We start from the raw sequence: 17,610 nt of genomic DNA on the forward strand, positions 1-17,610 counted from the left end.
GTGGTAGGGCTTTGTGCAAGCTCGTCTCGGTAGGTACCACCCACTCATCAGATATTCTACCGCAAAACAGCAATACTTGATATTGTTGTGTTCCGGTTTGAAGGGTGAGTGAGCCAGTGTAATTACAGGCACAAGGGACATAAAATCTTAGTTCCCAAGGTTGGTGGCGCATTGGCTATAAGCGATGGTTGTCATTTCTTACAATGCCAATGTCTAAGGGCGTTTGGTGACCACTTACCATCAGGTGGCCCATATGCTCGTCCACCTTCCTATTCTATAAAAAAAAAAAAAAAATAAGACGGCTTACGCTTCATCGAGTAATAGAGAGCGATCTTAAACAAAAACCATCAGGATATATACGTATATATATATATATATATACGTACATATATATACGTACATATATAGATTATATGGGAAAAGTCTGTCTTACCATGATTTATCTAATGTATGGAGAAAAATTAAAAACTCTATGCTTATCACGAAAAGACAGCAGTGCAAAAATTTGAGAAATATTATGACAGTATTACTCAGCTCAACTCTAACTATCCGTTTAATTCCAAATAAGATCAAAAACGTTTCTTTTAATTACGTATATATCATTTTATTTAAGTATATCCCGATTCATCCGTTGGTTTTTATAAGCTACTAGCGAACAATACTGACTTTTACAAATATAGCCAATATTTCTTCTTATATTATATCGCAAAGGAGTTCATAACAAACATGCAGGTACGATTTACCCATGAATAAATTCCCTCATTTCACTTGTCAAAATATAATGTACTTATCACTGAATGTACGTTCGTCTGGGGCTCACATTGGCGAGACTGCGTAATACGCCGACAGACTGACATTATTAATCAATATGAGCCTTTGAGCTTCTTACGAATGCTTTACTTTGACAGGCTTTTAACCAATGAAAAAGAAAACAATAATAAATATATATTCTGACGATTACATATATATAAATAAATTGAAGACCATAATTGTGTACATTTTAGGTATATTATTTAACCTTTAAAAGTATATAGTAGGAAATTCATCGACAGAAAATAATAATTACAACGGAAAAGGATTTACAGATTAGGCAAAGTTTATTTCCACGAACCTTCCAATTATCTTTAGGATTCGTGCTAGAAGTAAATAAGGCAATATAACACGAAGTTTTTTGGATAGCCACATTTTAATTTTTATAAATTAAGATAATACTACGTATTGATTTAAATACCAATTTAAATCAATGCTTAAATTAGATTGATCATCAATACCAGCATCCTGTGGTAATCTCATTATAGCACCATTTGTAATACAATATTGCATATTACTTACTAAATGTTCTTGTTAACGTATTTTATGAAATTAGGGCCTGTAGATATAATATATTCAGCATGAACGTATTACTGGGTCCGGTAATAAATAAAACATCAAAATCATTGATGTGAGTCATTAAAAGAGATGAAGCATTCACTGTAAAGGCACACGTCAAACAAAATGAAACTAATCACTGGCGGTAATTAGTTGTCGGTGGAATGAAAAGACGGTATTTACGAAGCTGGGATCGCTATTAAGATGGATGTCTCGTGAAATGGAAAATGTCGGCTGCGTGTCGGCAACAATGATAGAGGTACTATCGATTATTGTGACGGTAACTTTGTCAAGTGTTTAACAAATGTCTTGTTAGATTTCATTGAATTTCTTCAAAGGCTTAAAATAACTATTAAGAAGGATGGCGCAGTTGATGTAAAACTCGGAGCTTAACTGAGGAAACCGCTATGGGTAAGTGATGCGTGTGTTAGGGTCTGTGAGAATATTATAATAAGAAATGAAACTCACGCGGATGGTCCATAAACGTGTATATTATATACACGTTATACACACAATATATGCACACAGAAGAAATAACGTTATACAGGCATAGAAGATCACATATGTACACATAAACACGAGCACAATACTTAAACACAAAGCGAATTATTTTGAAGCGCAAGTAACGGTTATGACGGTGGTAGAATAATGAATAATTCGTAAACGTTGGTAGGATCATTCGTAGCCAATATAAAAGATCCGTCGCTCCAATGCGCTTGCACCGGTAGGCGGGGCCTCAACACAGAACAAAGGACGACGTCACAACGGAGATAAACAATGCGGTTGTCCACTGTGTACGTTCGATCGTCCGTTGTGTCGTCAATCCAATATTCTATGTTGAGTTGGAATGTGTTGTGTAGTATGTCTGTTTGGATGTATGTTTATAATATGTGTGTAAGTATGTATGTTAGTGGGATGCACATGTGGTGGACGCCACATCACTCCCCCCCAGAGAGCGTCCCTACGGACGGTAAAAATCCGGGAATCGGACCTTTCGACCCGAGCGAGTTGCTCGGACATCGGGGCACACAGCATCTTTAGCTTGGCTGATGTTGCCGTGCTGGACTTCGATGCTTGTGGCGGGTTCTGTGGCCATGTACGCTGGTTTTAGACGGTCGATGGAGACGGAGACCTGTTTACCCTTGACTAGGATTTTAAAGACTTTGTCTCCACTTTGTACAACCTTATAAGGGCCGGTGTATGGTGGTTGTAAGGATCCCCGCACCGCGTTTTCCCTGAGAAATACGTGGGTGGAGGAAGCGAGGTCTTTAAATACGAAGACTTTATTATTCGCGTGACGTGAGGCTGGAGAGGGTCGGAGATCATTAATTATCCTGTGCAGGCGAGCGGTGAAGTCGGAAAGGTCCGTGGTACCGTCTACACAGGAATTGAAAAATTCTCCGGGGAGGCGAAGAGGTTCGCCATATACGAGCTCCGCGGATGAAGAGTTGAGATCTTCTTTGATGCAACTGCGCATGCCAAGGAGGACCAGAGGTAGCGATTCGGTCCAATGGCTATCGGCATGGCACATAATCGATGATTTCAGCTGACGATGAAATCGCTCTACAAGACCATTGCATGCGGGGTGGTAGGCGGTGGTTCGTCGATGATGAAACCCGGCTATCTTGGACAGGCAGTTAAACAGAGCGGACTCGAACTGACGTCCGCGGTCGGTAACGATGTCTGTCGGACACCCAAAACGGGATATCCATCCCGACAGCAGTGCCTTGCCAACCGTCTCAGCTGTTATGTCTGTGATAGGTATCGCCTCAGGCCATCTAGTAAAACGGTCTACAGCTGTGAGGCAATATTTGAAACCTTCAGATGGCGGAAGAGGTCCTACTAGGTCAATGTGAATTTGGGTGAACCTGGCTCGTGGTAATTCGAAGGTGCCTATTGGTGCTGTCACATGTCTTGTGACCTTGGCACGTTGGCAATCCAGGCACTTCCGTGACCATTCGCGGCAGTCTTTCCGCACACCTGGCCACACGTATCGCTGCGATACAAGTTTGGCAGTCGCATTAGCACCAGGGTGACTAAGGCAGTGCAGACTGTCGAAGACTTGATGCCTAAGTGATTTAGTCACGAATGGTCTCGGTGTAGGGGTGCTTACGTCACAGTATAGTGACATTAGGCTACCGTCAATTGTCTTCTTCTCGAGGCGGAGTGAAGATTCACCACCGAGTAGAAGTGTTAATTCAGGGTCGTTGATTTGGGATTTGGCGAGTGTTTCAATGGCGACAGGGCTCTGTAGTGCGTCCACCCGGGACAAGGCATCAGCAACAACATTATCTTTGCCAGATATATGCTGAATGTCTGTGGTGAACTGCGCTATGAAATCCAGGTGTCTATACTGACGAGGGGAGCTGCTACTTTTCCTCTCGTGGAAGGCGTAAAGCAATGGCTTGTGGTCAGTATAGACTGTGAAATGTCGCGCCTCTAGCATGTGGCGAAAGTGTTTGATTCCCTCGTAGATAGCAAGAAGCTCGCGATCATACGGGGAATACTTTTGCTGTGCCGGACTCAGTTTCCGTGAGAAAAATGCTAGCGGTTGCCAAATCCCATCTTTGTGTTGCTGCAAGACTGCCCCCATAGCCTGGTCAGACGCATCTGTGACGAGAGCTAGTTTGGCCTGGATATCTGGGTGTGCAAGTAAAGTGGCATCACAAAGACTCTCCTTACTCTGGTTAAATGCTGCGAGGGCTTCGCCAGATATATGGACTGGGTGGGAGCCCTTCACTGAACCAGTGAGTAAGGCGTGGAGGGGCTGTTGGATTTTAGCAGCCTGAGGTATAAATCGCCTGTAAAAATTCAACATACCTAGGTAACGTCTCAGCTGTTGGACGGTTTTAGGTACTGGGAATTGCTTGATGGCGTCTACCTTAGAGTCTAAGGGCTTGGTACCAGCTGCCGAAATTCTGTAACCTAAAAACGTTACCTCCTCGGCACCGAAGACACACTTGGCTGAGTTGACCAGCATGCCGTAGTCTCGCATTCTCCCAAACAGTTGATGCAGATGCTTCTCGTGTTCGGCCTGACTTTTGGAGAAAACCAGGAAGTCATCCAGGTAAGGGTAAACAAAATCTAACCCGCGAGTCATCTCGTCAACCAACCTTTGAAACGTTTGGCCTGCGTTCCTGAGACCAAAGGTCATGAATGGGAACTCGAACAAACCAAACGGGGTTGTAATGGCAGTTTTTGGGATGTCATCTTCACTAACCGGCACTTGGTTGTAAGCTTTAACCAAGTCGATTGTAGAAAAAATTGTACAACCTGATATATTATGCGCGAAATCGTGGATATGTCGGATGGGGTACATGTCCGGAATTGTCCTCGCGTTGAGCTTGCGGTAGTCCCCGCAAGGTCGCCATCCGTTGTCCTTCTTCGGAGCTAAATGTAATGGTGACGACCATGGACTGTCTGAAGGACGTGCAGTGCCGTTGCTCAGCATAAGCTCGAATTCGCGCTTAGCTATGGTGAGCTTATCGGGAGCTAACCTGCGGGGAGTGCAAGATATGGGAGGTCCAGGTGTGGTGCGTATATGGTGTACGGTGTTATGCCTAGGTGTGCAAGGTATACCGGATGGTCGGATTAATCTTTGGTATTGCGACAGAATAGAATGGTATCGAGATTCACCAGTCAAGACCTTTACAGAAAAAGCATTGCAAGTATCTTTATTGTAGTAAAGCTCAGCAATTGAAGTAAGTGAGGTGATATTGTCTATTAGGCGCTTATTTTTTACGTCTACAGATAAATTGTATTTACAAAGAAAGTCTACACCTATGATAGCTTTGGTTACATCCGCAACAATAAAGCGCCAAGGAAAATCCCTGCGTAAGCCTAGATCTAAATTAAAATTAACAAAACCATACGTGTTGATGACACTGCCGTTAGCCGCCGACAGTTGATAGCCAGTCTGCTTGCACTGGTTGTGTAGGGCCCGAGGAAATACGCACAGGTCACTGCCCGTGTCGATAAGGAACTCGTTCTTGGTCCGGCGGTCAGTGACGAATAGACGACCTGGTGTTGGGTTGGAGCAGTCGGTAGTCGTCATTACCGACTGCTTTGAGAGTTTCCCGCCTTCGAAAAGTCACACGGCTTTATGCACTTCGTTGCGCCGTCCCTAAACCGTTGGTGATACCAGCATATTGGATACTTCCGATAGCTGGACTCGGAACGTCTGGATGATCCACTTCTGTCACGGCGCTGATGTCGAGTCCTCGAGCGGGGTCGTCTGCCAAGCTCAAGGGTCAGATCCTTAACCATTCTCCGCAATTCGGCTATCTCACCAGCCATGGACTGTAAACTGGGTCCATGCGCAGATGTCGCAGCAATGTGGTGCGGTGGGGATGCTATATCTTGCACCCTGTCGGCCAAGTCTGCAAGGGTCTCCAGTGAGCTATGAGGCTGTGATGCGAGAAGGGTCTGGATGTTTCCGGGCAGGCGACTGCACCAGATGGTACGGAGAAAGTCCTCAGGCACGTTCTGGCCCGCGAGGTTCTGGAGATGACGCAGGAATTGGGATGGCTTTCTATCTCCAAGGTCTTCATGCATGAGAAGCTGTTTCACCTTACGCTCTTGAGAAGCCGAAAGTCGCTTGATTAGCTCGGTTTTTAATTTATTGTATTTATCAGCAGCAGGTGGAGCCAGTAAAATATCCTTGACCTCGCGCGAATATTGGTGGTCGAGGTTGCCGATGACGTAATTGAACTTGGTGGAGTCACCAGTAATTCCGGCGTTCGCGAATAGAGCCTCGACTTGTGCGAACCAGACTTCCGGGTCATCAGGGTAAAAAGATGGTAGTCGAAGACCGGCGTTAAAAGTTCCAGAGCGTTCGCCGTCAGTACTAACGCGCTGCATAGGGCGTGGTTTTCGCTTGGTCACGTTATGACCGCCATTTTGTGAAGTGCATGACTTAGCAGAATCGCTGCTTTCGCTCATGGTGTTCTTTAAAAATTACAGCTCGGGGTCACCAGTTATGGGTAAGTGATGCGTGTGTTAGGGTCTGTGAGAATATTATAATAAGAAATGAAACTCACGCGGATGGTCCATAAACGTGTATATTATATACACGTTATACACACAATATATGCACACAGAAGAAATAACGTTATACAGGCATAGAAGATCACATATGTACACATAAACACGAGCACAATACTTAAACACAAAGCGAATTATTTTGAAGCGCAAGTAACGGTTATGACGGTGGTAGAATAATGAATAATTCGTAAACGTTGGTAGGATCATTCGTAGCCAATATAAAAGATCCGTCGCTCCAATGCGCTTGCACCGGTAGGCGGGGCCTCAACACAGAACAAAGGACGACGTCACAACGGAGATAAACAATGCGGTTGTCCACTGTGTACGTTCGATCGTCCGTTGTGTCGTCAATCCAATATTCTATGTTGAGTTGGAATGTGTTGTGTAGTATGTCTGTTTGGATGTATGTTTATAATATGTGTGTAAGTATGTATGTTAGTGGGATGCACATGTGGTGGACGCCACACCGCGGATTCAAATCTAGCTAGAACAGCATCGGATGAAAAACTGTTTGCTTATATTCGGTGAGCATGGAATAAAAGTTCCAAGTCTTCCTCAAAAGAAGTCTGTCAGCCATAATATTATAAAAGAAAGGTGATAACTTTAAACGATGATTATAAACTTAATTAGTAAAAAAATTCTGTGACTTCTAACTAGTAAAATATTTTGTACGATACACCTTTAAATAAGAGACCGTAAAACAAACTATTAAATTATGATTTTGGTCAAATTTCGAATATTTTTAGTATTAGTTTAAATAAATCCATCTACTAGTAGCCGTACTACATAGATTATTATAGATTATACTGTACTCGTGAATTTTTTAGTAATTTAAATTTATTTTTGTCAACAGTTATGGGAGAGCTGGCAGTTTAGCTGTCACTCCAGGAGAAAAATTAATGGAACTACTTCGTCCGAACGTCGGCACACCTCGCCGCCATTCGACTGCCGCCTGCGCTCCGGCACAACCGAGGCCCTCTGGCTTCGTGTACTGTCCCTCTGACGCGCTTCCCTATTGCCCTCCGTCGAGATTCGCTGTGCCCAGACCAGTTAATAAGGTGAGTTAACATTTGTTTTATATACAATAAATAATATGAGGCGGTGTGGTTGTTTCATCGCTATTTCAATAGTTTTCAATATTAACGATAACGGGTACAAAGTGAGTTCGAGAGATAGCCATTTGTATCTTCATCTTACATGGACACTATGGATACAAAATTGCTGATCTATATTTTATATTTGTAAAATTAATAATTAAGTGTACTCATCTTAAGCCGAGATGGCCTAGTGGTTAGAACGCGTGAATCTTAACCGATGATCGTGGGTTCAAATCCGGGTAAGCAGCACTGAATTTTCATGTGCTTAATTTGTGATTATAATTCATCTCGTGCTTGACGGTAAAGGAAAACATCGTGAGGAAACCTGCATGTGTCTAATTTCATTGAAATTATGTCACATGTGTATTCTACCAACCCGCATTGGAGCAGCGTGGTGGAATAAGCTCTAAAAAACCTTCTCCTCAAAAAGGGAGAGGAGGCCTTCGCCCAGCAGTGGGACATTAACAGGCTGTTGCTGCTACTGTTTACTCATCTTAAAACATAAGATCCTTCTCTAATTAGGAAATAAGTGTATTATTATGTCTACCTTTATTTTAGCAAGAGCAAGTACTCCGATTTCGTTTGTTTTCTTATAAATTATATTAAAATGGAGCTCTTCGTAGGCATGAAATGTGTTTACTTTATCCGCCGCAGAAGTTTGACGGATCGATGAGTATTTCTCTCGAAATAATTGATAAAGAATAAGCCCATTGTTTGTTCGGCGATGTTTATTATATGCGGCCTCGGAGAGGTAATCAATAAGACCAATATTAAATTCCCGAGTTTGTTAACTTTGTTTAATAATGATTTTTCATCAAATTACGAAACACTATTTTAATTACGCACATGATTCAATTTACTAAGCATTTAAGCTGTTATTTTACCTTGCCTTAGAAAATCACTAGCGCGAATAATCCTTTTGGACTAATCGAAAGACCTGATAGAAATACCCACCCACGAATAAATAAACATTATGTTTGTTACAGTTGCCGCCCCCACAAATACAACAGCCACCTCAACCGCCACCAGTACCACAGCGGACTGCTCCGGTAGTGACGCCGTTACCCGTTCCACCACCAGCACCCCCTCGACGATCTTCGCCACAACCTCCTCGTCGAGTACCACCTCCGACGCCACCCCGGCCAGTACCCACAACAACACCTCCTATAGTTACTGACCCCAATGGAAACAAGCGATCACCACCAGCACCGCTACAGCAAATAACAGTTCAACCAAGACTTGACTGCAATCGTAACCCTCAACCACCCGTCCCGAGACGACCACCCCAAAAGATACCAGATACTCCGTACCCATCAGCACCTTTACCTCAGACCAATCCAGTGAAGCGATCACCAAGCTCTGGATCAAATATTAGTGTGCGGCAAGACTCCAATGTTTCATCTGATTCATTCAGTCAAACGTCCTCTCCATCGTATACGACGAAGACCATGGAAGCGCCATTGCTTCCCCATCAGCATGTTAACAAAAGCCTCAATGCCAAGATAGCGAGAGGGCTACTGCTCAAAGAACAGCAAGAGAAGGAGACGGGGAACTCTTCGATAACGAAGAGCATGTCAACGCCGGCCTCTTTACAAACTATCGTTAGATTCCAGAATGGGAGTAATATGTCACTACATCATAGGGTAAGTTATTTTACGTAATTATCTTATAAAAATAATGCTCAGGGTGCGTTATATCCAAACCATCTTTAAAGGCTTAATTATAAAATCATGGACCGCAATCGTTAGGACCTTAAATATATTAAGTTTATTTTTAGATCATTTTCTAATTTCATACTAAATATTGTTGTGGAAAACCATATTCACATACACATACGTTAGCAAACAACAATAAACATTGATTATATATACAAAGATCCTTTACAGTGTTTTATATAACACGTTATATTTATGTAAAAAATTTAAAACGAAGTTCATTTATAATCGGATTATTTTTATCGTACTTAGGTAAGTTTAAAACTAATCCGATTTATATAAAACTTTTATTTGATGAAATATTATAGCTGCTTACAAACAAAGGCTTAATATTCAAGTGTAAATTATACTCTTCATAAAATTAAGAGACCATATAATATATATTAAAAATGTTTAAAGATTTTTGAAGTCTCCTACATCCAAAGAATATTTTTGTTAAGTTATTATATACGATAAAGCTTTGGTTCGTTGGCCGTCATATTGTACAAAACAAATAAAAGCGAATCGTCGCTAGCGCGTTTCCCGTGCAACCGAGCGGCTCGTAGCTGTTGTGCAGCTACGTGAGCTCCGAAATGCGAGGTGACTTGACTCCAACATTACATTGTTCGCACCTTAACAGAGTAAATAAAATAATATTCAAAAATAACACAATCGAACATAAGAATAAAACTAACTAAAATCAAACAAGGATTTTAAAAAAATTAAACTATTTTTATTAAAAAACGATAAGTTATATTGTGACGACATTGAAAAACATAAAAACCTACTTCTACAAAATAAAGTTTAGATTATTCCAAACTTACCTGTTTTATAAAAATGTATCTATCGATACGTGATAATTTTTTTCTATTTCTATGCAGACCGGCAAACGGGCTACCACTGGCCATAGACATTGACATTGTAAAAAATATTAACCATCCTTAACGACGTCCCTTGTGCCTGTTGTGACACTGGCTCACTCACCCTTCAAACAGGAATACAAAAATCTTGCACAAAGCTTTACTATTAAGTGAACCTATCAATGTATTAATTATGTCCAATAATATTCAAAGTTCTTCTCGTGTCGGTATAAATAGAAATTTACAAACTTACTTATGAACGTTGCTTAGCGGTTGTGTGTTAGTCAAATACTGATTTCGCTCTTTCCGTCATTACTGATTTAACGTTCGAAAGAAGAAGACAGCATTTTTTACCTAATCACTCGGTAAATGACGTTTATGAGTGAATTAAATTTTAAAACAAATCTAATATAAAAAGCGGAACTCATTTTTATAAAGCTATTTAAAGCCAGTGAAATTAGTTAAGCAAAAGTTAAACAGGACACGATTTATGAAAGTTTAATACGTGGTATATTTTCTATGTTCGCGATACACGTGCGCTGGGAGCCGGATAACCGGCCAGTAGATTTGTTCTTTTCACTTTTACGGATAAAATACTCGTGATATTTTTCACTGACTTCGTACTTTGACGTAAAACTTGCGCATAGGTAAATTGAATTTATTTCTATGCTAAAATTTTAGAAATATCAAAGCAAGTGCATAATATTTTGTTTATTATGTTATAAATACTAATTTTTGTGTATGTTTGCCTTAAAACTAGACACTGGTTTAAAAAATAGAAACTTATGTAAAAGATACAAATGTAATAAGCCTTGTGTAATAGTTGTTACGTTAATGAATGTCCACATTTACTCTTTTAATCAGTCAGCTTAGTGAAGACAAAAGGAGAGCGAAAATCTATTTAATACTACATATTACAACAATTAAACTCCCTATACAATGTTAATTAGCAAAGATGTTAATGCTCTACCATTGTATAACACTGACCACGGCGATCATTCTTTTAAATTTATCACATACAGGCTGTGTTCAGTATCGTATTTATTACATGGATCTTTTTATAAAGCATCTATTTTAATTAAAAATGGCTTGAAAAAACCTTAAAAAAAGGTTTTTCCAATTGAATTTATTTCACTATATAACCCTTACCAATCACCAACCTATTTTCACAATAGTGGGCTTAACCATACATGACCAGGCATACAAAAAAAGTACGCGTTATTTTTAATAAAACCCTATTCCTATAAAAATAAAAATCAGTTTCATTAACCTCTAAAACTCTTTGAGATATTAGATAGGTAGAATATTAAAAAAAATTAAGACGGAAAAAAATTAAAGCCTGAACAATTAGTACACGTGTTAACCAAAACCAAAAAAAACATCAACAAAAAATATCATTCTGCATTCAAATTCACCCAATGTTTTTCCTAAATTCAAAAAATGCTAGTTCTTTATATGATCACTGATTTCTTGAACAGCTAGAATTTATTCTATTGAGTTTATTGCTGATTTACGTTCATCAGTTCTTGTCGTGGGTTTTTTTCTCTTCCGTTCCAGATTTTAATTTATCATTCAATAAGTAAGTGTAAAACTTCTATTCGGGATGAAAAAAATTGAATTTATTGAAGTAGCGCAATATATTGTACCATATCCAAAATATTGAAAAAAAAAACATATTTATATACCAGACAGAGAAATTTAGCTCTAATAAAAAAATCATACTAATATAATAAAGAGCTAAGTTATAAATATAATAAAATTATGAACTTGTTAAAAAACATGCTCTCGTAGACGAATCTTCAAATAATAATGTGTTACAATTTTAACAAAACATCAAGTGCTTTACATTAAATTTAATACGATAAAATGACTCAAAGTGCTTATAACGTTCTACTTAAATAAGAAATGTTTGATATTGATTTTGAAACATCACCGGAAAGTATTTTCATAGCTCTAAGTGCTCGCCACCGCGTATTTTACTGTCACACGCAGTGTAGTGCAATTAAAGTAGGTGTACTCGTAGTGCGATATTTAGCGACACGAGGCACTGAGCGTGGTACGTTTGACTAAAGAAACGAGATATCTTTATTTATTTTTTCAAATTGATAATTTTTGATAATAATATTGTGTACTTGATTCTTGGTCAAGACTGTCTGTCTGATCCGATGCTCAAAGATTAGAAACAAGCGCAGATGTTATTGTGCACAAGGACGTCCTCTTTTTGCATCATAGTTAAATGAATTGTAATTCGCTTTGACTGTAGACATCAGGAGCAGGATTCGCGGCTTCACGTACGTACTGAGGACGGGAGAGCAACACCATTACCGCTCTTAAATCGGAATAATACTGAGTGATTCGAGATATACATAATCTAATAAATTTTACTGCCCTAACCCAGAATTTGCAGCGGTATTATCTAGCTATGAAACCAGCAGGCAGACAATCAAAAGTTTAATTTCGCTTATATACACTAATGGTAACACATCGTAGGTCTTGTCTTATATAATAATATTTGTTGCATTTTATAGTATATCAAATTCAAAACATACATTTCACAAAACTCTTACAAATGCATTTCGAAGGTGGTGGATATTATACAACTTTACTAAAGTACGACGAACCAGTTCAGAATACGAGTGAAATATATGTATTCTACCAACTCGCATTGGAGCAGCGTGGTAGAATAAGCTCCAATCCTTTGCCTCAAAAGGGAGAGGAGGCCTTAGCCCAGCAGTGGGACATTAACAGGCTGTTACTGTACTGTATATGTATATAATATATTATTTATTTACAATTCAATTAAATCTGACTACGCTGTTTAATTACCTATATGATGGTATAATATAATATATCTTGACTATTAAAACAATCATTTTTGATACGAAACATTTATTGGGGGTAAGACTGACGCGTACGCCGTGACGGCAAACGGCATGACGTAAGAAAGTACAACGTCATGCCTCCTCTGTGCCGCTGCTATCAAGTCCCTTGTGCCCTTGTGTACGTGGCGCGTATATACTTTGCTTTTCCGTGTTATACAGTATACCGCACACTCAGAAAAATATAATTATGTTGTAACGTATAATATAATATGCGTATTATATTTAGAATCGCCTCCGTTGCCAACCACCTGCAGTCTAAATAATCTCCTAGCTTCTCCTTAAAATAAGCCTGTGGAATAGTGGAGGCCTTTCTTCAGCCGTGGAACCTCTAAGGGTTACATAATATGGCTAAATACAGTGGTGTCAACTTGTATATTTTAAATACATTCTGAAGAAATATAATTAAGAAATACATTACATTAAAATGAAATACAAGTAGTAGTTTATTATCTAATTTTGGGAATTTGTAATAAACGCCGTCGCTCAATACTCGCGCCGCTAAAAACATTTTATTTCACACGTAAAGCGTTTCCTGTGAATTGCACTTAATTTGATCACGAGCCGCGATTTCAACCAGCACCAAATTGAAATTGTGGATTATCGGTTGTTTTTATAAATTTCGTTCGCATTCAACTTTATTTTATTAAAATTGTCATTCTTTCATCAATATGTAAAGAATGAAAGATTAAACGAACGAAATGACGAAAATAAAACTGAATGAGTTATATTTTGTGCGTGCGTGTGAGTTGGATTCATTGATTGTATGGTTTATACTTTTTGTATGTTGTTTTGTTTATTTATGTTTGCGTGTGTACAAATTTTTCTTACTATTATATTATCGTAATCAATTGTTGATCTGGTGATTTGATTTTCACCATTTATTGGGTTCCAAATTATAAAATTATCGGCTTATGTTCTAAATTTAAATAAACATTTAAAAAGATCGTTTAGCGTTTATGTGTGAGTTAGGTTAGGTATTAGGACACGCCTAATGACTGATAAAGCATGTAACGAGGACTTGGTTATTTTTACACTCTAGATACAAAAACTCCTTCTTGGAAATGTAACAAAACGTTCAAACATTTTTGTATGATTACTGTGTAATTAGGCCGGGAGCTTGAAATTTGTCACCCAACGCTGTCTCCTATGAGATCGCACCTCGGCTCATGTAGGCGCTTCTGCTCTTAGCATTTAGTTTATCGTTACGTTCATTGGCGGGACGCTACTGGCCGCGGTTCCGTCGGCGGAAATTGTATGGGTGTGATGTGTGTAATGTTTTTCCGGCGTAGCGAACGAAACTTTATATTTAAAATATCGAGAGCTTATAAACATTTCACTGAACCGATATTATTAAACTGAATCGTTATTACGTCACTAAACTGAAACGTTAGTGCGATTCAGAAATTTGTGTTATTCATACTCATTTCATTCATTTGGCAATAAAATTTTTGACACTGACTTCAAATTAAGTTTTAAGTCGAAATAACATTTTTAGAAATTAATCCTTCACAAAATAATGTCGTTTTGGGGAAAGAAGATTCGTCAACTTGATTCAAAATAATTTTCTAATAAGCTTATTAATTTACAATCAAACTATATAGTTCAAAAACTAATTCCACGCGTCTGTCTGTTTGAACGTGATAAATTCAATCAAATGGTAAAAGCCATATGAAATTCCGTTTAAACTACCAAACGAAATTTCATATGGCTTTTAGCAATTGACAGAGTGATTCGTGAGGGAGGTTTAGGTATACAATTGATTAAGGTTTTGTAAATTCGCAGAAATATGACGATTTATTTTTTTATATAGAATGGGAAGGCGGACGAGCATATGGACCACCTGATCCCCAACAAGTGGTCACCAACGCCCATAGAAATTGGCATTGTAAGAAATGTTAACCTTGGGAACTAAGATGTTATGTCCCTTGTGCCTGTAATTGCACTGGCTCACTCACCTTTCAAACCGGAATGCAACAATACCAACTACTGCTGTTATGCGGTAGAATATCTGATGAGTGGGTGGTATCTACCCAGACGAGCTTGCACAAAGCTCTCCCACCAGTAATTGTTGTTAAAGACTTAAACGTTTTACGTTGACTCAGCTATTCAATTGAATAAATAAAGGAAAGGACTTATATTTTGACATTCAATATTTAATTAAATTTTCAACGACGATGTAACATTACTTACAATGTTTGATAGCTTTATGGTCCTTCATCTATCTACTGAGAAGATGTAATATGATAAAAACTGAACGAGACATTTATAAAGATATAATTAACCATTACCCTCTAATGGGCTATTCATGAATCTTCAAAGCCTTCTTGGAAGCGATATCTGAATCTAAGGAAGCCGATACTTTTACGACGGTTTTCTGAATTATGAAAATACATAATTATATGATGATAATTAGCTGGTTTGAAATTCAAAACTTTGATGATCTTAATATTTTTCTAAAGGATTCCATGCCGCAACTTTATGAAAAATTTTATACCCCAACAAGCCCGCCCCGACTTCGTCTGTTTCTGTAGGTGATAGAATTTTTAAAATCAGTTTAATAGTTTTTGAGTTTATCCATTACAAACATACAAAAACCGGATTGTATATCTTCAAATATTAGTATTAATATAGATAATTATATATTTGAAAAAATCCTGGAAAAATAATACATAATTTATGGATATATTTCGCTTCATTCGCAATTGCAGATATAAATACATCATACATATTTAACAATATTCAGATGTATGGAATTTAATAATTACGCGATTAATGGCGATGAATTGAAAAAAATAATCTCGAATGTAAACGAAGACGTACGTATCGTGGTTCATTATGGTTGATTTTAAATCAAATAACGTTACAAACAATATTTACGCAACGCAGTTTTGCTTGTTATAAAATGCCATATGTGAATTCCATCTTTGTTGCTTTCAAAATAAGCGTTGTTTTGTCATGTACTTTGTATTAATTTACATGTTTATATATTTTTTGATTACTCAGTATGAATATCGTACTTATTATATTGTCATTAAGGGTCACGTTACCACATACACATGTTCTATAGGGTTTAGATGGTACTACATTGATTAGGCCGAGTAAGAATGAGGTCGACCGAGAATGAATGGTCACGGATTTGACTTTGAATTCTTTGTTATTTGAATACAAATTGTATTTTTTTAGAATAATAGGAATAAGCATTACTAAAGGGAAATTCAATTACAATTGTTTGTCGCTTTTGTTTTAAAATGTTCCTTTTATTATAAAATTGCTCAAAAATATGAATGTTGAAAAGTTATTTCGAAAAATAGAACATGAAAGTTTTGTACATAAACCAAAAGCACTTTAAGCTTATACTTGATATTGGCCATAACTTAAAAATGTAAAATATTATTATTATAAAACGCTGTATACACATATATAAGCTTTAAAAAATATAACGATAATTGAATGAGAGAATTAGAATATTTTCAGATAATTAAAAGATAAACTTACTATATCAAATTACTATACTATATTATTATAATAATATTCAAATGACACTGAGGATATACAGTCGGTCTTAAAAAGTTTTTTTTATTGTATGTAAAATTAACGCTTGATTGTTACTCATTAACCTTCCACTTTTAAAACACTGATCAAAGTCAAATAAACTAATATAACTCTAATCTGAATTGTAATTGGTCGATAGCAGCTGATAGCCGACCAATAAGCTGATTTTTTCTATTAGTTACGAAAACTGGAGGTAAGACTTGTATTTGAGAAAATGTAAAGTCGCCACAAAATACACGCTTGCATAGTTGTCTATAATTTTTATATTGAAATATTTAGAGCACTCATTGAAGGAATCAAAATATGATAAAAACTATAAATTAAATACGTACATTTATATAAGGCATACCTATATTTTAAATAATTATGGCTTATAATATTTTTTGTCACCTTTTGTTGAAGTATGCTTCAATGGACCGCATTATTCTAGTTTGTGATCCCTATTTATTCTGTCCAAATGTTTTCTCATTCCGCGAGGATTCATTAGAAACAAAATTTTCCACTTTTGTTCGATATAATATATCATATTATATTTTTAAATATATTATATTTTTTATTATTTAGTATGTCTGCCCAAGACCTTATTGTCAATGCCATTTTTAGATTGTTCTCTTATTTTTTGCTCCATTATTCCATTTAGTCCATTAAGTCTCGCAAAGACTTATTTTATTTTCCGAGAAGGCAAATTACTCTACTCCACCTGATGGTAAGTGGTAGTAGAGTCCAAACGCGACGACGGCCAGTACAGTCGGGAATAATGTTCTACACTAGCCACCGCCTTGCAAGCCCACAAGGTACCTCTTCACGCCAAGTGTAAAATTTTCCAACAGAAAACAAAAATTGAAGATAATCGGTTAGTCTACAAGGCCTTCTTTGCCTTCGTTTCATGACACATAACCCTAAGGAGAAAGCCCTGGCTGGGTTAGTCTAGAGTAGTTGGCGGATGTCCAAAACGCCGTCTTTTTTCCTCTTCTCTTTAGTTTTTTTGGCAAAGAATTCAATTACCTCGTAGTTGGAGCCATGGAAATCCTCTAGCTATAGTATAGCACTTCTCCACGTACATATTATTCCAAGGTTGAATACAGCTTGATTTAGAAAACATATCGAAGAAATT

General features: G+C 37.8%; 1 protein-coding gene across 1 annotated transcript in view; it reads left to right on the forward strand.

Annotated features, from left to right (window-relative positions):
* Window positions 1–17,610, forward strand: part of LOC126770699 (atrial natriuretic peptide-converting enzyme) — a 111,063-nt gene that overhangs the window by 43,208 nt on the left and 50,245 nt on the right. Inside the window, exons 3-4 of the mRNA XM_050490208.1 lie at window positions 7,265–7,469; window positions 8,495–9,151. Coding sequence (XP_050346165.1) covers window positions 7,265–7,469; window positions 8,495–9,151 — 862 coding nt within the window. The remainder of the gene's footprint in view (window positions 1–7,264; window positions 7,470–8,494; window positions 9,152–17,610) is intronic.

This window comes from Nymphalis io, chromosome 1 (assembly GCF_905147045.1).
Source record: "Nymphalis io chromosome 1, ilAglIoxx1.1, whole genome shotgun sequence".
NCBI classification, from domain to species: domain Eukaryota; kingdom Metazoa; phylum Arthropoda; class Insecta; order Lepidoptera; family Nymphalidae; genus Nymphalis; species Nymphalis io.